Here is a 20,926-nt window from a genome sequence, read left to right as displayed (position 1 = left end):
TTAGCGACATAATTATATATTTTAAATTGAAAGCCACTCCAAAGGCTGAATATTCTCTTGGTGTGTATATTTAGAGAGAAGCGCTTAACATTTTACCCTGAGGGTCACTGAGGAGCTTTCTGTGCTGCGTTGAAATACTGTTTTTAGGCTGTCCATATGACTCTGTCCGCTGTCACATAAGAAGACGTATTTGGTTTGGCCAAGAAAATTATATTTGCACACTGAGTGGCTAGATATCTTATGATGCTCTTTGAAGTTCGGAAGCGTTGGGACCACAAGCATGAAGAGGTGCTTTTTGTATGACCAAGAGTGTGTTTCAGAGAGAGAGAGAGAGAGAGAGAGAGAGAGAGAGAGAGAGAGAGAGAGAGAGAGATTGAGGTAGAGAGAGTGAGAGAGAGAGAGAGATTGAGATTGAGGTAGATATTTTTAATATTAGATTTTTTACTTCATCTGTCTTTCAGGATCTTGCTTTCTATGTATTATGTTAGAAAGTCCAGGCTACTTTTGTAGACATAAATCAAAACAGCCAACCATCAACCATTTCTGTCTCCATTACTCATATCTACTGCTAAAAAGTTGATTTAGGGCTTTTTATGCCTTTACTTAGAGATAGGACAATGGATAACGTTAAAAACCTGGGAGAGAGAGAGAATGGGCAATGAAATGCAGGAAAGGAGCCACAGCCACGCCCACTTGGAGCACTCTGGTCAGATAAAGAAAATGTAGTTCGCTTATCAAAACTAACATCTAATTTAATTATGTTTTTTTTTATATTGACACTGTTTGCTAAGGCTAAAACCATAACACAAACACAAAGCGGTCAACCTTTTTGTCCCATTCTCCCACCGTAGTGTCAGCCCTGACTCCGGTTGCCTAGTAACGCTACCTGACGCACCAACAGTTTGATAGTTACACGTTAGCACTTGGCCTACATTGACCCGGAGTTGCTTTCTTTACACTAATTAGTAGTACATTTGTTCTTATGACAAAGCTTTAAAGACGGAAGGACTAATGTAACTCGTGTCACACACATGTTCACTTTAAACGGGAAAGCGCAAACATTCTGCGTAAATTGTAAATTAGTGTCATGCTACCTGGCTAGCGCTTGCTAACAGCTAAGTCATAATTACATCTAATAGCGTGATAACTTTCCTGATATGGATCTGGATATACGTCACTTTCTTAGGAAGGCAACGGAGCAACAAGGTTTGTCAAGTGTCAGTTAAAAGATATCGACAAACCCAGTGCGTTTCGAAAGTTGGTTTCACACAACTTTTTTCATTTTGTTGTTTTAGACTCTGGAGCTCTGACGTCAGCCTACAGGTTAATGAAGACGTCATCGGCCGGACCCAGCGGACCAACCCCCCGTATCACCCCGGACCTGTACGTGGTCTGTGCAGAAGCAGCTCTACAGGTGAGCCTGAGGCCCTGATGCTTCACTGTAAATCGATGTTGAATCAGCATACTGTCAGTATTAGGAGGTATAAAGGACGCTAGAGGACATATTGTACTTACTGCTACAGAGATCTCCTGGTAAATAATGTCAGTCTTAGGATAATGATTTAGGTTGATGCAGCACCAAAAACACTGGCGATTTTAGATTCTCTTGGGGCCCTAAAACAAGAATCAATTGGGGGGCCCTGTAACCCGTGTTCATCACCATCATGTCTCCCAGTCTTCAGATGCTTACTCCTCTTCCTCTTTTTCCTGTTTCTTTTTTCTCTCCTATAGATGGATAATTCCTCTTCATTTCTCTTTGTTGACTTTAATTGACAAACTTTGGTGCTTAGCAGGGCAACAAGCATGAGTGCTGTCAGATGGGGCTTCCTTAGGAGAGTTTCCCACTGTCATTGAAAAAACATTTTTCAACTGCTTTGGTTTACGTTTGTGAGCCCTCAGGGGACCCCTACTGGTCGGGAGCCCCAAGCAGTTGCCTGCCTTGCATGTTGACAAGCAGTGCCTCTGCACAAAATGCAGCTTTTCTGACAGAAAGTGATTATGTCAGGTCCGTTAAAAGTACAACTTTACAAGCCCACTTGAGTCAAAGATAGGCTTACTCTTTGTGAAATATTACTCCAATACATGTTAAAATTACCTAGATTATTACCTTAGTTCAGTCAGACAACCCACGTTTGTATTTGTTTAAAATATTTATTGCAGCAGGAGAACATAGTTTGTGTTTGGCGTCAAGGCTCTGACCTCGTCATTATGATCTTATGTAACTGGGAGTGCTGTACATACTCTTCTATCACTTGGCACAACGCCTCACTTCCCATTTCTGGAATAAATTAGTCGTGCTGCTTTAAATGGCAGCTAACTTTAAAGACTGGGTTGGAAGGAGGTTGGACACAGGGGAACCAAACTGATGATGAGCTACAGAGTTGTGTTTTTGTGAGACAATTTTGTCACTTTTAATACATTTGACTTGTTACCGTTTTTTATTTCAACTCATATAATTTTCATTAAAATGAAATTTAAATCTGTCACCAGGTATTTTGAAAGTAAACTTAAGTGCATGCATTTGGCAGACAGTCAATATCAGGCTGAAAAACTTTTATGAAAGACCTTGTGTCCTTTGCCCTGCGTGTGCTGTGATGACATTATCTTAGATGACAATATTTTCATATTTTGAGGCGTTCATGACAGCTGAGATGTAGCAGGAGACTTGATGTTTCAAGCAGCCTTCAAAAATGAAACAGACTCTGGAAAAAAAAGGCAGCACATCTCTTCTAAGTTATTAAGTATAGTTTAACGTTTTGCATTTTAAATGAACTGTACACTTTGAAAAAAAGTACATGCCTAGAGTGAATCCTGTAAAATGACTTTTTCCTCTCATCTCACAGGCTTTTCCCCAAGTAATGAGCTAATCTGAATTTTTTATGTGTGAACAGCTAACTTGCTCTTTGTGCATCATCCATATTCATAAAATAAATATCTGTTTTTTAAATTTCTAGACAAAGTATTATGCAGTCCCCAGTAAAAAAGTGCATTACAGACATTATTCTCAGATCTATAATCAGATTGAATCTTCCTTTCTAGGGACTGGGTCGATAATTAAGCTATACATATATGCCAGCGAGCTTCATGTTCTTCCAAACCCAAGTTTTACAATGCATCTAATTTAAGAATATTTGTGTAAAACCAAAGAATATTTTAAGGTTAGTAAATACTAGCTAACTCTGTGGGAGAACTTATTATAGCAGTTAGCTTATTAACTCTGATGCTGTGATGGTGGCAGTATCCCCAGATACTGATGAGAGGAGGATGGCTGTAAAAGCCTTTGCAAGACTCTCTCTGCTAAAGTCTGAATACAGATTTTATTATGTCACAGTTTTAGTACAGTAACTTTATTTTGCTATATTTGTTCTCACAGTAGGGGACAGTAATGAATATTCACTAATATAGACTGAGTTGTCCCTGGGCAAGGGAAACATATTTGAATAATGAAACACAGTGATATTCCATAATTTAATCTGTTCTCTCGGCTTTATATCAAGTTTTCTTAGTGAAGGTGCAGCTTGCCTTGAAGTCTCAGGCTCTAAAGAATACAGAGTAATTCTTCAGGACCATGTCAGAATATTTGTCAGTTTCAGAAGAGCCATGGATTTTCCTATTGAATGAAGACATATTCTTACACACTGCTCTATTTTTCATTTGTTTTATGATCTGAAAGAATGCAAAAGAAAATATACTCCACCATGAAACAATTATAGGCAGACAGTACTGTATATATATGGTCATCATTTCTACTTCTCATTGAGTGAAAGCTGCACTGTGTTATCCCACAATAAACAGAAGACAGTTTTATAACAGCACTCACATTCTTATGGGCAACAGCCTGCAATTATGACCATTGTTTGCATTGTGAATAACAGTGCATCACACATACATAAAACCATTTCTAAATACTTTTACTAATGCATCAAACCCAGCAAAATGCTGGTGACACAATTTAACTGTTGGTTGAGTTAAATATTTATTTAGTTTGGCCTTTGTGCCTCTCTTTCTCTGTGTTTTCAGCTGGGTTGTTTGGAGATAAGCACAGCATGTCTAAAGATGTACTTTGAAGAGAATCCGCCAGCTAATCAATTTCTGTGTCGAGCGTACCTCTGCCAGGGCCAGCGCCAGTCTCCGTCGGCCACTGGGACTGTGGTGAGGACACGTAATTGGTCACGTCTCCTGAAGGGGGTTGTGTGTGTCTGTGTGTCTGTGTGTCTGTGTGTGTGTGTGTGTGTGTGTGTGTGTGTGTGTCTGTGTGTTTGTGAGTCTGTGCCACTGAGATACACAGAGTTACTGTAGAAATGTACTGTACTTATGTGCACCTAAAAAAGCAGAGGTCCTAGCTTTGTAAACAACTGCTATTTTTCCACAATGTAATTCTTAAAGGCTTATAACTTCTCTCTCTTTTCATATATATGCACATTTTTTTCATCAAACAGTTGCCCTTATCTCTTGGTGGTTTTCTCTGATCTTTTTACTTTTGTATGATGTGACAAGTTCTCCCTCCCTCTTTTGCATTGTTTTCTATTTCAGGAGGACTTTGAAGAGGCTGTGCAAAGTTTTCTCAAAGCAGTTGAAATTGCAAAATCTGAACCAGGGTATGTACGCTCTCAGAAGTGTGCTTGGCTTTGTTAACAGTATCAAGACAGTTGACCATCTTATATCATATTCTTTTTGTCATCTCTAGTGCTAAGGTGCACCTTTAAATACACATAATGAAAGTAAAATCTTCACATCAGGATTTTCTTTTAGCTATGAGGGTCCAGTCTGCTGCACATAGATATTCTGGGACATGAGGCTTTGATTTACAAAGAACATTATTTAATTATAAAATGATCTCCAAGCTTCACCCATCACCCTTTTACATAAGTGGATAATACTCAGCATGAATTCTTGTGAAGTTTTCTGTCTGACTGGAAATATCTGTAAGCAGGATGAATATGAAGCTAAGGATAAATAAAATAACAGAAACTGTGAAAGAGAATGCGTCTGAGCCGTTGTAGGAAATCAACACTGACACTCTTCTCTAATGAACTCATAAGCTGTCAATAAAAGGGCTGAATGAGCAATCCCGAGGGAATACATATCTAATACATTCAGCCCAGACTAACACACAACACACTCTCTAGTGAATAAATTAGCAGCACTCAAACAGTCTGTTCACAGTTTCCTCTAAAACAGTGCGCTGAATTCATTAATTCCTCTTATTTCACATAGAAAGGCTTACATGTCGCTCTCCTGGGGCTCGTTGGACGAAGCTTTATCCACACACATTTGCAGTTCACAGGACTTTTCCCACAAAGAGATGACACTTGGCCTCTATTGAGTTTTACTAAGAGATGAAATGGTTTGCATATGCATCTTATAAATAATTCAGGCTTCTCTGTTTGCTTTATTTGACGTGCAGTTTGTTTCTTACAGATGCTCCTTCATAGTGTTCAATGCCTCAGTGCTGTACCTCCACACAGTGCGTCCTCTCCTGGAGCCAGGGCGGTGTCATCACCTTGTCCCCTCCCTCAGGCAGGTGGTCCGGAGTCTGGAGGAGGTGGCGGACCAGGACCACAGCTGGAGGGCTGAGCTCATGATGCAAGTGACCCCGCAGTGCTCTCTCATTTTTCTCTCATGAATAAGTCCAGTCCTGATTCTGTCCAGACTCATGCTAGATTCAAAGGGGTGACGTGTGGAGCTCATTAAGCAGCAGCTCGCTCTCTGGCTCCCTTGTTAATTTGTTGTCTTATTCTCCTCTATGGAGCAGAGTCTGTTTTAATGTACGCTGTTTTATCATGTTCTCCCATTATACTTTAGGCCCAGATGTTAGTCATCTTTCACAGAACATAATGAACCTTTTTTTTTTTACAGATAAATGTGAACGATAACAATAGCGTGGGTGTTGAAGTGACTGGGTACATTATGTCTAAATTCATAGATGGTTATTGAGTCATTGTAAGAGTGTTTGCAAACATATTTACATAATTATCTCTCAAAATAAAAGGAAATGTGAGATGCATTTAATACTATACAGTCGACCTCAAAGAAGGCCACATATTGTACTTTGGGCCTTTTAGCCTTTATTCGGACAGGACAATGGATAGAGTAGGAGACCTCGGGAGAGAGAGAGAGAGAGAGAGTGGGGAATGACATGCAGGAAAGGAGCTGCATGTCATACTTGAACCCAGGCCACCTGCTTGGAGGACTGTAGCCTCTTAACATGGGGGTCAATCTAACCGCTAGGCCAGTAGCGCCCCCTCACATACTTTATATACGTATGAAGATATAAAATTAACATTATGCTTAGAAGTAAGTAGTGCGAGTGTGAACATGGTGTAAAGTGCTGCAGAGAATGCTTTGGTTAAACTGGCAGCAGGACCAACGTCTATCTTTCATGTCAATGTCATAGCACCTGTTGCAAAACACCAAAATATTGTCTCCGTACTCTGTGACTTCAGGCACCTCATCAGATGTCTCGTGGACTCTGGGAATACGGAGGAGGCTGCAAGTTTGGGCAAAATCACAGGGGACTTCATCAAGTCGAATTCCCCACATCTATACCCAAGACTCTTTATGTTGCAGGTAAACAACTGTTCTTTATTATAAGTAAAACATTTGTGCCAATTAACTTTTAACTGTCTGAAAACACCAAAAGCCCACAAGGAAATGTTTGAATCTGACCAAATGTTTAACCCATTCCTTACTGAACCGGTTTGCAGTGAAAGACTGAACCCTTTCCTATACTCACTTACCAGTAGACCTCTGTTTATGTAGTACACTTAGTTTAATTTGGTAAAGAGTAGCCTTCTCTGTGAAACTCTCCTCACCCTTCTCATCTTAGGTGCAACACAAGCTGCAGGAGAAAGATGTTCTCGTTGAAACGAGCTGTCAGTGTTCCACTTTAACGTTCATTTACAAGATGCAAGACTTTAAAAAGTAAGGAAAGTGCCTCTGTTGTTTTTTTCTTTCTTTCTTTTTTTCTGCCTTGATGTTGCATGTTGATTTGTTTTGCAGAACAACTTGTTTTCCTGCTTTCATGATAAAAGCCTGTGGCATGCATGTGAGCTGCTGTACTGTAGATGTAGTTGTCCAGGGAAAGAGGCTTTTGATCCGATTTAACAATACTTGCTTTTGAAATATTTCAAAAGCTTCTTTGTGGAATGATTGCATGTTGGCTTTTTAAAAATGCTCCCCACTTCTAAATAGGGCAAGTTCAGTCTTTGCCTTTATCAATTATAATCTAAATACTACTCGTAGAGGAGGGCAGTTATATAAGGGTTAATGCCCGCAAGGTGTCCTTTATCAGGAATTAATGGACAACTGTGAGGTGACTGGTATCAGCCGATCACAGATGGGATCTACAGTATCAGTATGTTCAGAGGGGCAGTGTACTATTCACTGCTTGCTTGGGACAGACCCCATCTTGTGGGGTTCAGCGGCTGCTACATGTGGATTCTGTAACCACCAATTCCCTGATCCAACATTTTAAGCTTCATGTAAGACATTTGTGTTGAAAGTATCGGTAATGGAAAAACCTCTGTGTGTAAATTAGAGTAACACTTGCTTTAATGTACACATCTTATGTCTATACAGCATTCATGAGAGGGTTCACTAATAAGGTCAGTATTCTGTCCTTATTGGGTAACTAAAGGAGTAACATAACTTTGTGAAATAAACCCGAACTGAGAAAAAATACTGCCAAAGCTTTTAAAGTAAAGTCTTACATTAATGATTATATAATTACAAAAACAGGTCTACACAGACATATGGTAATTAAATACAATTGTTCACAAAAACAAAATGTATCAAAATTAAAGCAAAGAAAAGAAAAACACCAAACTGGAAACAATAGACTTCATGGTTCTCACAGGGCCAAAAACATAAACAAAATCCCAAACTCTTAAACTTGAAATAAAAAGTTGTCTTACCTAAAAATAAACTACAACACTAACCTCCCTGACTAGCCACAAACAGGAGAAAACAGTGTTTTAAACTACTTGAACTACTTTGAACTACTTCAGTGCAGTGCTTTTTTTTTTTTTTTTTAAAGTTCCCCACACTGCTGAAGTTTGTCACTAAACAAACCCCCCACCAGGTATCTGACACTGAAGACATACACAAAGCCCCATGCAGTTTGACGTCAGGGCAGAATGAGAGACACTGAAGAATGGTCTTGGGGTGTTTATCTCTCCAGCTCCTCTGATTAAGCAGATCAGCCTCAGGTAATGAGAGAGCTCTCAGAGGTGTGGCAATGTGGAGCAGGAGGATGTGGCAGACCTGCAACACACAGACCTGGGGAGGGGGAGAAAAACTAAAACACAGCCAGTCAGAGGATGCAACAGGCAGTATCATATCTATTGCATTTATCATCTATTTTCAATTATTTTATTAGGGTTTATAGGTTCAATATGTGAACATGAATTCTCTCTCCTTCTTACCTCTGTTTATATTTTATATTTTCTGAGTGTATTTCTGTGAGGAGCCTTTAATTATTTGGTTGTTCAAAGTATGGTTTCTATATGACAATTTTGTTATTCCTCTACTGTTAGTATTGTTTTATATAAATTAATTAATTATTATAAAATTAACAATTGATAGTTAGTTGACAGTGTCGACCAGTTGGGGATTGTATGGTGTTGTTTCCTATCAATGCTAGTTCCAATGTCAGGATTTGTGTTTCTTGTAAACCCTGTTTTATTAATATGTAGAACACAAAGTGACATTGATGTGTTGTGGACCCTGAAGCTAACTCAGAGGTTTTCAAACATTGAACCTGTGCTGGTGCCTCTGAGCTGAGCCTGTGGCGTCCCATATTGTGCCAGGTTTTCTTTCTGGCTGTCTGTGTACATTAATTGTATAGTAGCATTGCCTCTGCTGTGGCACAGTGAAAACACAGTCTCAGCCCCTACCCCCTTTCTGCAGGCATGTTCTCAACCTGTCAGAGCTCCTTATTGCTCCTCAGCTCAACTATAAACGTCCACAACATGACTCAGTCCCACTGCACCATCAGCAGCATTATTTAGGTCGTTTTGCCTCAGGTTTCTTCGCTATTTGGTGAACATGCAAATACAGATGCATGCATAATGCTTGATGCATGAATGTATACATGTTGTATAATAAGACATGCTTTCATGACGTTTGTAGCAGGTTGGAGGAACTAAACAAGGATAACCCTACCAAAGAGCTTGAGAAGATTTTCCATCTCCTAAAATATACCAAAGCATCTATGGACTCCAGCTCTCCTCAGAGCCCAACACCCATCCAACCAGCTGACAGGTCTGTGACCTAAAGTGTCCCACTCAAATGTCCTACGCTTACCTCTGTTGCTCCATAATCTTCCCACTACCATGAAACCACATGTGGATAACCTAAGGGCAGCACATGGCTCAGATTACTGTACTGCAGTGTTGTGACTCGTATAAATTACGTTTTATCTGGGATTTGCAGAGTTGCCTTCCTCCTGGAGCTATCCTTTCTGGCCTTGCAATTGAAGCATCAGAAAGTCGCTGCCGACTGTTTGAAAGAGCTCAAGTCTGCGGGAGAGGCTGTGAGTGTCCGATATTCTCTTAAAACCTCAGGCTGCAGCTCAGCTCCATGCTGTAACTGTACATTTATGCAAATGTATGCAAAGAAGTCGACATCCCCTCTTAAGTAGGCACTTGACAATAGATTAGATTAATTAGCTGAGCTCATGCCCAGGGGCTCTGGAGGTTGCTGATTACTTTCAGTAATATAGAACTTATTTCATAGAAGGTTTTTGCTCTTTTATTCTTTGTAAATTCAATGAAATGATAACACATTTAGCAAGATTGTGTGTGCAAGGACTTCTGGCATGCATGCATTCATGTTTGAATCCTTTCTTCAGCGCACTGCTTAACACTGATACCTTAAATCATATGTGTGTTTCTGTCTTCAGAGCAATGGCCAGCGCATACTAATGGGATGTGTCAAGTGTGAAATCAACATCCTGAAGAGGGGAGCGAAGATGAATGACTATTCCAAAGCCAGTGTGGAGGTGCTCCATCATATGCCTGAATTATCAGCCATGTGTTTCTGCTGGTTGTTATAACGCGGGCAGTGGACCCAGTGGCAGAGTCTGATTAACTGTCCAATAATATTTTTCCGTAATCTAATTCTCTGTTTAAAGCCAGTAAATCAAACAGAACAGGACCCCCCCACCCCCCCACCCCTTACTTGAGTAGGTATCTCTGCCTTAAAGACCTTCTAACACATCTAGAAGCCCATCATCTTGTTTCAACAGAGGATTTTAATTAAAGCTCTGTAACCTCAACATGTCTCTCCATCCCTCTTCCCCAGTAACAGTGTCTGGTTATGTTGTCTGTCACATTCTTGTTAATCCTTTATCTCAAAAAAAGCCTTCAGGAAATATCTTCAAATTTGGCACAACTGTCTGCTTGCACTCAGTGATGAATTGATTCCTCAAAAATGCCTGGAGGGCATGACTTCAAATTTGTTACAAAATTCAGCTTGAACCTAAAGATAAACTGCATGGATTTTGGTAGTCAAAAGTCACGGTCATCATGCCGTTATGTGTGTCAATTTCCTGAGTGTGATATTTCAGTAACGCACAAATTAAATTATATAAAATCTCTTATATGTAAAACTTTTATCGGCCTGATGAAGCAAATATTGTTTCTCTTTTCTACTGTGAACACAGAGATACATTATCAGGTTTTGTGTCTGTCCTGTGACAGTAAGTAGGCCTTTCATGGCCTCCTATTCAAGGCCTATTTATGCTTTGTTGTAGTGTAATGCATTTAAGCAAATGTTGAATATCTTCCCCATCCCGGACAAAGTAACACCATCATTCTGTGGGACATGCTGATGGAAGGCATAGGTCTAGGTTATTTTGGAGTGATATAATTATTTATTTTGTCAATCAAAACACTCCAGAGAAAAATTAGTTAATCTAATCTCATTTTGCACTGTAAAATATAATTTAATGTAATTTAAAAACTGGCAACACATATTCACTCTAACTCAATCCAAGTTCTTGTTCCAAGTGATAAAAGTGTTTTCTGCTGCCGCTGCTACGGGAGAGATTCGTAATCTGTAGTTTGTTATCCCACAGGCTCGGCTGAAGGAGATAGGAAAGTTGGATCAGTGGCTGCAGACTGCAGTGACGGAGGGGGACCCTCAGGCCATGCAGGCGGTGTGTGCGACCCAGTGGAGCCTCTGCTTGCCGCTCTTACAGCACAACCTCAGGAAAAACATCAAGGCACCTCTGCTCCGGGTTTCCCAAGTACTGGAGGACATGCAGAGGTTCCCAGCTTCTTCTTATTCATCATGTTACATGGTTGTGTGTGTGCATGTCTTAGGGCTCTACAGCGCACTTATATTGTTGTGTTTGCACTTCACTGAACATATGTTTGGCTCTGCTCTGTAGCTTAGTTTAAAAAAAAAAGACACAGCCTAATCCAATATTTATGTCCTAAGGAGGACTATTTTTAGATACGATATAAAAGCATGATAACACGGGTCTAATATATTCTGACTCCTACCATTTTATATTGCTATATCTCTTACTTTAAATAATTGTTCTTGGTTTAGTGGTAATGACAGACAGTTAATACTGATGTATATATACCGTATATATATAGAGAGAGAGAGAGCAGTGACATTCTTTTACCCCCCTTTAATTAAATGTGTCTTCATTATATTACAGACTTCAAACTAGAAGTAAATAATAGACAAAGAAAAAAGGCACAGACTAAAGGGACGAAACACAAGCCATATGTTGAAGAGATGAATGTTAGCAGAATTGATCCTGCCTAGACAAATAAAATTACAAATATTTCATCATTTCAAAGGGTCTTTAAAGAAATCAATAATTCAATGACTGATTTTGAATTAGTCAGGCTTCTTTCACTTTTTTTCAAAGTAAGGATAGACAAGGTCTGTTTAAAGGATGATATACTTTTTTAATGATTAAAAACACTTACAATCCTCTGTCTCTTTGTAACACATTAGGTCATGTTGGATGTGTTTGTGTTATTTTCACAGTATGCTGCTGGAGATGCGCTGTCAGGTCCACTCAGAGCTGGCAATGATTGAAGAGGAGGAGGGGCGCCTCGAGGCTGCTTTGACTCACCTCCAGAAAGCCTCGCTGCTGGATAACGGCACACAACGAGATCGACTGTCGTCAGCTCTCCGCCTCCTGCAGCTCAGAGGGACCGTCTACCAAATGCCCCCCCGCACCGAGGATAAAGCCGCTATGCTCATGCAGCAGGTTTTTTACCCATCTGTCTGACAGACCAATAATACAAAATGTAACAGTTCTTTAAAGCTGAAAAAAGACAGATATTTATGCTTCAAATATAGGGCTTATAATCTACAATCATCCAGAGGCACAGTGAAGCAGAGAAACTTCCTTCCCTATAGAGGTTATGCTGCTGCATGATTTGTGGGTGTTAAAATAAAATTAGTCCATGCCATAAACTGTACAAAGGAAGTAGGCATAGCCACTGTGAAGTCACCCATTGGACGGCAGCTTTTAGGCCCCCAGTTCGACAGCTGGACCTTTGTCCTCCTGGCTTTTTGAGCCTGAAGTGATTTGGAAGAGGGTAGATACTCATTGTTATTCTTCTATCCTGGTAGACAGATTGATGTGGTGGCAACTTGTCACAACACGTTTAGCCATACCCTAATGATTCCCCTCCCTTATTATCTTTTGTATGCAAACATGGGCCATCATTTACAAAATCAGTATAATGCAGTCATGAAGAAGACTTGAGACCATAAACTCACAAACATATTTTCTCATAGACTTCTATTTATCAGACTTCTTTTGCAACTAGTAGAATCACGTCTTGCTGATCGTTGAATTGTTAATACAGGTTCAACTCATTTCTGCATTGGCTTCACTTATGAGTTACATCCTCTTTTTGTAAACAGTCTATAGTAAAACACTTAACTCACATGCAGTTTTTTCGTTACAACTCTCATGCAGTATGTATTTCTTAAGACTGCTCACGCTCCACTGAGACAGCACAGACCACAAGGCCAAACTCACACGCATCACCACCATAGCTGCCAGAATAATAGGTCTCCCCACACCAAACCTAACAGAATTCAAGAACAGGGCCATCACATGCATTTCAACCTCAATAGAACAGGACATCACACATCCACTGAACACTCACCTCACCCCGCTTCCCTTAAGGACAGAGGTATAGAGCTATGAGGTGCAGAAAGGCTCGCCTTGGGAAGAGCCTGATCCCTGCTGTTAAAGCGGCCTTGAACAAAAGGCCTCACTGATCAGGCCAGAGTGTGAACTCTTGACTGTTGTCTAACTCTGTTTGTGTTATACTATGTATGTTCTGTGGTGGGAACTGTCTGTTTGGACAGAAAGTGTGCTGTGAAAAATAACTTCCTCATGACAGTGTTCAGGACAATAAAGTCTAAAGTCTAGATAAGTATGCAGGATTAATAAGAGTAAGAATAAGAGTATGTAAGAGTCTCGCAAGGTTTAAAGTCATCATCCTGTCCTCCTCTCTTTGTCAGGCCAAGGACATGAAGCCGCAAGATAAGACCGGTATTCGTTCAACCCTGGAAGCTGTGGGTCTTCTTTTGGCTCCTGATGATTTCCAGACGGTGCTGGATGCAGACAACACTTCCAAAAGTAAAGATTTTGCTTTCTTTGCTTGCAGTGTTGGTTTTCACTAAGAAATTATGAGTACCATTACTTTTTCATTCGATGCCTGGTTTTAAACCTTTTCCTCTTTCTGATCAGTGGATAAGATGTTGATCAAAACATGAGAAACATATCACTGTATACATGATCATGACAGTGTTGAGGTTTCACTCTATTGGCAGTTGCTTCATATTCCTCACCATCTCAGCCCCTGCAATAAAGAACAATATCATACTAAAATGAAAAACATTGAGGCAAAATAACAAGACAAGTGATCAAGAGCCTGGATCAAGAGTAGAAATGTAACTATTTCCAGGTTTCTGTGTAGAAAATGTTTCTGTTTCTGAAACATGGTTACTATTTGAATACACATCACGTACTTGTGTTTATGCTACACACAATTATATTTTCTTACCCTAACCCTGTTTTATAAAAAGGTATAGTTTGAAACACACATCCATATTGTTCTTGATGGGAAATCGCACATTAAAACTTTGTAAAAGTTCACCAGCATGGGATGATTTACCCTTAATACCTCGTATCAGGGGGTTTATTCTGCAGGCAGTAAAGTGCACTTTTTTCCTTTGTTCATCTGTATTTAGGGAGGAATGTGGAAAATATAAGGATCAATCAATGCGTCAGCAGAGACTGGGGGTTTGGAGTGCATTATAGATGAACTCTATATTCAGTTGACTGATATTCAACAGAATGACAGAATTCTGATGTTATTGTTTTGATAAGACATTTGCAGCTTATTTTTTTCTTTTCCGAGCTTCTGCTGAACCTGCTGCTTGTCCCACCCTGCGTCTCTCTCTCTCTCTCTTTCTCTCTCTCTCTCTCTCTCTCTCTCTCTCTCTGATCTCACTGTGGTGGATTTGAAACACTGTATGTTTGTGACTCTTTCTTCATTTGCTTTGAAGTTAATCATGAGTCAAGATGCATAAATAATAAAAGTGGGCCCACAGAACAGAAGTCATTAAAAATTCTCAAAGAAAAATAATAACTTACCTGAGGTTTTGAATGCCATGTAAATATTTTGGTACCTTATGATTTTAATAATGAGGTTACTCTTGTATAATTTTGGTTTTGAGCTTTGTGGTCAAAGACAAATCCCACTGATATGAGCTTTCCATTGCTAGCAGATTCACCTTTAAGGCGATCCTCTGTGCTGACTGTGTAATGAGCTGCTGTCTCAGTAAAGCAGGCACTGATTACTCGCAGGCAGAATGAATGTCACAGAAGAAAATGATAGTCCCTGTTTGTATTTTAATCTGTCCCTTGGTCTCCACCTCTGGAAAGAGGGTGTTTTTTTTCATGCCAGTTTTAAAAGTTGTTCCTAAGTGGTGTGCGATTTCTCTGAGAATCAGCATGTAGCTCACAGTAGAAGCCTCATCGACTAGGTGCACTGGATCATGGAGCAATAGAGCCTGAGCTCAGGGAGTCCCTTTGATCTGAGGCTCATTCCAGTCTTCTTATTCCAAAGCATCAAATGAACATTCAACCATCTTAATGAAGCAGCAAAAAAACTCACCCTGAAAGCAAGTCCATGGCTCCCTCTGCAGGAACAGGTCAAAGCTTTGGTCTCTAGAGGCTCCTCTTGTTTTGGTCTATAAACCTCAAGCATCCCCCAGAGGATGTCACTTAATCTCTGTGTGCAGAGCTTCAAAGCTAGCACATTAGGTATCTCTTGAGACTAGAAGAATCAGGTACCTGCTTGCCACAATTATTTTATATTGTTCTTTCGTGTTTTGACACGTTTGACAATATAGGGTTTGTGCATGAGAAAATGTGTGTGTGCGTTTGAACCCTCAAAGTGAGCACACAGGCATTGGACTATTAGTCATCTTTGAAGCACTCCAGTTAAAGTCACAGACCTCCATTTCTAAGTCAGCAGTCAAAATATAGGTGCTTGAATAGCCCTATTCCTGAATAAATACATGCAATTCATTTCTCTTTTGTCTTTGTTTCTCTTTTTTTGTTTTTCTTTTCTTGTAATTTCTCTGTGCCGGTGTCAGCCATGGCCGGAGGCATTATGCTTTTGAGTTTTCAGGCTGTCCTCCTATTCTTTAGTGTTTCACCTTGACTCAATAATGACGATTTAGTCAAAGGTACTGTTTCTTAATATCCTTCCTATTCTTGTTAACCCTTGTTAACCTGATATCTTAGAGAAATGTACTTGGAATCTACAAGTTTCCCCTCCCTCTAACTCAAACATACAGTACATGTTCTGTTTGCTATAGTGCTACTGACAAACGCATGCTCTGCAGAGCAACAGAGAGAGTGTTCTCTGGTATTAATGTGTGGCTCCTGTAAATGCATAAAGGTAGGCTTTTCCATTTAATACACATCTTACAGTAACATTATACACATTTTTTTTTCAAATGTTCAATTGGTCAGACACAGCTCATTTTTTTTCAATTATCCCCAAATTCTGTCAACTATGACACTGCCACTCTGTTGGATTTAAACTACTACTTCAGTGATTGGCGGAGGCATACGACTGCGAGGTGGTAATTCCAGTTTGTTTTCTGTTTTTAGTCGTCCATGTCTAATCGGATTACAGGGAATTCAGTAACATCCTGGTTTTAAAAGAGTTGGCAAGAAATAGGCCTTTTACTCCTATAGTCCCTTAGATGCGTTTCCCTTGCTTGTATGGTGATGGCATACTGTAAAAGGAATCATTATGTAACAATCTCACTTTGCATATGAGTGCACATTTATTTCAATGTTCTTTGAATTATACACATATAATTTAGGCCTTGGGAGGTGTGCCCGAGAGTGCTGAGACGCTTTGTTATGGAAGCTAGCAGGAAAGTTGTATTGATTTATTATTTAGAGAAAAACGCAGAAGCTTTTCCAACACCATTAATAAAGTTTGTATTCACTTCTCCAACAATTGTCTAGTTCCTGTAGGCAGTCCTGGATCTGGACCAGCTTCTCAGCTCTCTGCTAAGGCTCAGCATCACTCTGCATGTGTACAGAAGGCAGAAGGACACCTGGCCTCACAGGGAAACAACACAGACAACACAGAGAGGTGTGTACATCAATTGTGATCATACTTGTGTATATACATGACTACTAGTCTTCTTGCCTTTCTAAAGTTTTCTTCGTAATTGTTATCAGCTGCCTTGCTTCCCGGAAACACAGTTAGAAAATTACCTCTGTAATCAGCCATGTATGCCTTGTTGGATGTATGACTCCTCGCTGTTATTGAACATTAGAAACTAATGAATGTCTGATGCATTGTTCCCCTTTGCAATCAAAGTTGTTGTGTGACTGTTGCAGTCTGCACCCTTCAATTACATCTCCTTCATCATAGCTCCTAGCTGAGATTCCCTCGTCTAATGTTACCAGTCCAGTAAAAAGATTTCACAACAGAGATGGAAAGACTTAATGGTCAGGAGAGCGCAGAGCCATCACAACCACACGATACCTCAAAGGAAATTATTCACGGCTCAGCAAACAAATAACCTCTGATCATGAAGAGAGTGCTTCTGTGCCCCTGCCCTGACCTCCGTCTATAAGAGGGAAATATGTTTACGTTTTCTTGATTTCTTAATAGGGTGAGGTTGTGGGTGACTCTGGTGAAGACGGCCAGGAAACAGGAAGTTTGGGATGTGTGCCGAGCAGCTTGTCGATTCTGCTTGCTCTATGATGACAGCCAATGGAAGATTTCCAAGACTGACACTAAGATGATGAAAGATCCTCAGACTGATGGTGAAATGATGCTTAAAGACTTATTCCTAAAACTTTTGGGGATTGGAATGCTATATATGTAACTGTGACATCTCTTGGCTCATTGTTCTTTCTAAAATAATAACACTGATCAACATTAATTATTTGGCTAAAGTATTAAGAAGACTGGGTAGGAAGAAGGAACAGTATTAGTAGTTTTGACAGAGCAAAAAAAAAAATAGATTACTTCTGTTATTTGGAGTATTTCCATAACATCGTTGTGTCTTTAATCCAGAATGTGAATCCTCAGAAGAAGAAAGCTGTGCAGATCGTCTACAAAGCTGTACTGAGAGCCAGGCCAGTGTGAAAGACTTGCTTCGCCTTTTAGCTGAAATCCACCTCATCAGTGCAGAGGTATTTACAAACTCCTCACATCACTCTCAACACATTCATGAGTTAATTTGGAATTATTACAGATGCTTGATAACATGCATGCATTATTTCCAATGCAGTATTGAAAAGGCAGATTCACACTCCTAAAAATAACTTCTACTGTACAGAAAAGAAATTGCAAAACTGTATGAATAATTAATCAAGATTAAGCACAGGATTAGCTGAGAACTTTACCCTCTGGCCGATAGGTCAGGATGGTTAGCTCAGATTGTTTAAGCATGGTGCTAATAATGCCAAGGTCATTGGTCCAGTCCCCATATTGGACAATGACTGACAGATAAACATCACTGCTGCCTGTCCAGAAATCAAGACAGGAATTATTTGTAAACTTGAAATGACTCTCAATCCAGAAGATTGAGGTTTGGAGTCCCTTCATGGTTGACAGATTTATTGAAAGGCTAGACCTCAAGTGGATAATTATCAACTCTGGTCTGAATTATAACTCTGACAAAGTTTATTGGGATAATTGTTCAGAAAAGGATAGTTTTTAATAGGGCTGGGGAATTAGTCGAAAATTAATTTCAGGGCAGAGTCAGTTGACATCACGTCCAATCCGCGACATGGAACACCTAACAAAAATAAGTCAAATGTAAACACTGCGGAAAAACTGTTTGCATGAAATACAAGTTATTTATTTTCTATTGTTTAGAGAAGTAAATTTTTCTACTGTGAATGTGAAAATGTGTCCTTTTCATTTCAAGTGATGCTTTGATTTCGGTTCGAAATATTCAATAAATAATCACAAAATAGTTCATCATATATGAACTCTGTCATTAGAAAAAATATCCCAGCTTCAATAGTTGAGCCTATTTACAGTTGAGACAACTATGAGGACAAAAAAACAAAAACGAAATAATCGTTCATTCATCGTAATCAAGGTAAAATGTTCAATTAATCGTGATATTGATTTGAGGTCATATCGGCCAGCCCTAGTTTTTACACTAAGTTTTGTAAATAATCAGTTTAAGAGGTTTGCTTATGTCGTTCACTCTTCATAGTGATGTAGCTGAGTCACTCCGAAGTACTGAGAGGCAAACAAATCTATCAGTTTAAGAAACCAATCCTTTCCGAGGAACAACATCTCATAAATTATCAGTCTTCATTCTCACTCTTTTATGCATCTTAGATTTAATTAAGTTTCTCATGTTTCTCAGGGATGAAGGAAGATCATTGACGTAAACACCCCTCCTTTAGATGATTATGTTACAATATTTTACCATCTTTTATTTAATTTCACACTTAATGTAAGAACTCTGCTGCCTGGTATTGACTAATGGTTTGTCCCCTGCTGACATAGTGCCAGAGGGCTAGGATAAGTGAGGTTCCTGTGATCTCAGGCCTTTTATATTTTGGACATATTTAGTAACCCAGGAAATTAAATTAAAAATTAGATTATCAAATTCTGCCAGAGCATTCGGATGAAAAGCCACAGAAAAGCCACCAAGACTTTTTTTGTTAAGTTTGGCAATAATTTTTCCCGCCAGCAAATTCCAATCTGTGTGGTATTATAAGATGTCTGGCACAGCCCGATTACTCTTAAGACTTGATATTTGGAAAGTTTGTTTCATCTTATGTAAATTTTCTTGTTCCAACATAAAAAGGACGAGAACAAAAAGTTGGACCACTCAAACTAGCTTGATGGAAACTATTATGGAAATAATTTATACGAACATAAAAAATGTACCAAGAACAGTCATGAGACAACATTCACTGTTTCCTTTTTATTCAAGCTTTTTTCTCTAAGTTCATTAAATAACGTTTGTTTATGCAGTCGGAGGTCTTTATCAGGAACAAAGACTGCTCACAGTAGCAGACGTGCGTTATGTGACATTAAAATAGCCCATGAGGTAGATGTTGATCGGTTGAAGTCACAGACAGTAATGTTTGTCCTAAGAGCATGTCCAGTCGTGTAATCCCACTTCCCATCAAAGCTGCAGCTCCAGGTCTTTATTAGGTCCATAGAGATGTTCACTTGACAGCACTTTGAAGAAAATGGAGACAACTATCTACCGCAGTCACATGACCTTTCCAAATCTGATTCACACTGTAGCCTCACAGCTTGCTCCTCTCATGTCTCTCTCTTTGTTCCATGACACAGTTATATTTTTTTCCAGGAACTTGTTATAATTCATCAATCTAAAAGATTAATGACGTCTTAGTCTGCAGATGAAGACGGGTTGTTCTTGTCTCACCTGAGTCATCTCCTGCTGGAAACACTGAGCAGTCATTACTTCATCTTTGATCTGCTACAGCGGAGATTTGACGGCTCTGGAGACGCTGTCTTCCCCATAGCGGGAGGTCTTCTCTTCTTTTTTTATTATGAAGTTCTCCAAACAGGAAGTCAAATCTAATATAGCTGTGACCTTTCTTTCTAAAGGCCACCGTTCATAAGCTGCTGACGGAGGGGGTGCAGCTGAACAGTCCTGCTGTCCCTGCGGTGGATGGAGACGTGTGTCTGTCTGAAGAGGATCCACACTGGGTTGTTTACAGGTGAAAATACAACATACACACCACGCACTCATAAACCTGAGCCTTAAAACTTTAATATTATCTCTGTTTGATGCATCCTTTGTTTTTTTTAATTTATTTTAATTAAAAAGCTTCATTCTCATTAGCAGTTATATTATTTACTTTTTAACTGCCCTGAATGTTTTTTGTTTTATGGTGTGCATATCTGAAGTCAAATGCCTTTTTAATTAGTTTTAAGCCCTACATTAAAATGCTTTTGAATTGTACAAAGCCATATTAAACAATTTTTGCTTAATTATTTTGTAATCATAACTATATTACCTCCATACAACTTTCAATGATCACATTTTTTCTAAATTTTTGCAATTTTTGTTTCCCTCCACTTCTCCCAAATGTTGTGTTTCGATAACAGATACATTTGATGAAGTTGTTATGTATTTCGTTCGGTTCAAATCATTTCTCAAAATCCAAAAATATTTTGTAAAGTACCCAAAAACAATAAAAGGTTTAAACCTGATGCTTGCGTTGTTGGTTGAATGCCTTTTAATATATTGGAACAACAATAACCCCTACCCCAGGTGGGTGTTTGTTCTGCCCTCTGAGTCTGCTTTCTCAACGTAAATAATAGGACATGGAGCGAGAAAGACAGAGACACCCAAGCCCTTCCAGAGAGGGGGAGTGGTCAGA

At 39.4% G+C, this 20,926-nt stretch overlaps 1 protein-coding gene across 1 annotated transcript in view; it reads left to right on the top strand.

The window, feature by feature from the left end:
- The first annotated feature begins 945 nt into the window (after positions 1 to 945).
- LOC132976089 (cilia- and flagella-associated protein 46) overlaps positions 946 to 20,926 on the top strand; it is a 72,005-nt gene continuing 52,024 nt past the window's right edge. The window contains exons 1-17 of the mRNA XM_061041024.1: positions 946 to 1,206; positions 1,296 to 1,414; positions 4,021 to 4,152; positions 4,534 to 4,598; positions 5,422 to 5,586; positions 6,447 to 6,570; positions 6,830 to 6,924; positions 9,133 to 9,264; positions 9,436 to 9,535; positions 9,905 to 10,003; positions 11,081 to 11,271; positions 12,013 to 12,238; positions 13,513 to 13,630; positions 16,547 to 16,676; positions 17,205 to 17,359; positions 17,613 to 17,731; positions 20,148 to 20,260. Coding sequence (XP_060897007.1) covers positions 1,158 to 1,206; positions 1,296 to 1,414; positions 4,021 to 4,152; positions 4,534 to 4,598; positions 5,422 to 5,586; positions 6,447 to 6,570; positions 6,830 to 6,924; positions 9,133 to 9,264; positions 9,436 to 9,535; positions 9,905 to 10,003; positions 11,081 to 11,271; positions 12,013 to 12,238; positions 13,513 to 13,630; positions 16,547 to 16,676; positions 17,205 to 17,359; positions 17,613 to 17,731; positions 20,148 to 20,260 — 2,132 coding nt within the window. The 5' untranslated portion in view covers positions 946 to 1,157. The remainder of the gene's footprint in view (positions 1,207 to 1,295; positions 1,415 to 4,020; positions 4,153 to 4,533; positions 4,599 to 5,421; positions 5,587 to 6,446; positions 6,571 to 6,829; positions 6,925 to 9,132; positions 9,265 to 9,435; positions 9,536 to 9,904; positions 10,004 to 11,080; positions 11,272 to 12,012; positions 12,239 to 13,512; positions 13,631 to 16,546; positions 16,677 to 17,204; positions 17,360 to 17,612; positions 17,732 to 20,147; positions 20,261 to 20,926) is intronic.

This window comes from Labrus mixtus, chromosome 6 (assembly GCF_963584025.1).
Source record: "Labrus mixtus chromosome 6, fLabMix1.1, whole genome shotgun sequence".
NCBI classification, from domain to species: Eukaryota; Metazoa; Chordata; class Actinopteri; order Labriformes; family Labridae; genus Labrus; species Labrus mixtus.
The sequence above is the reverse complement of the archived record's forward strand: the minus strand, read 5'-3'. Positions and strand labels throughout refer to the sequence as shown.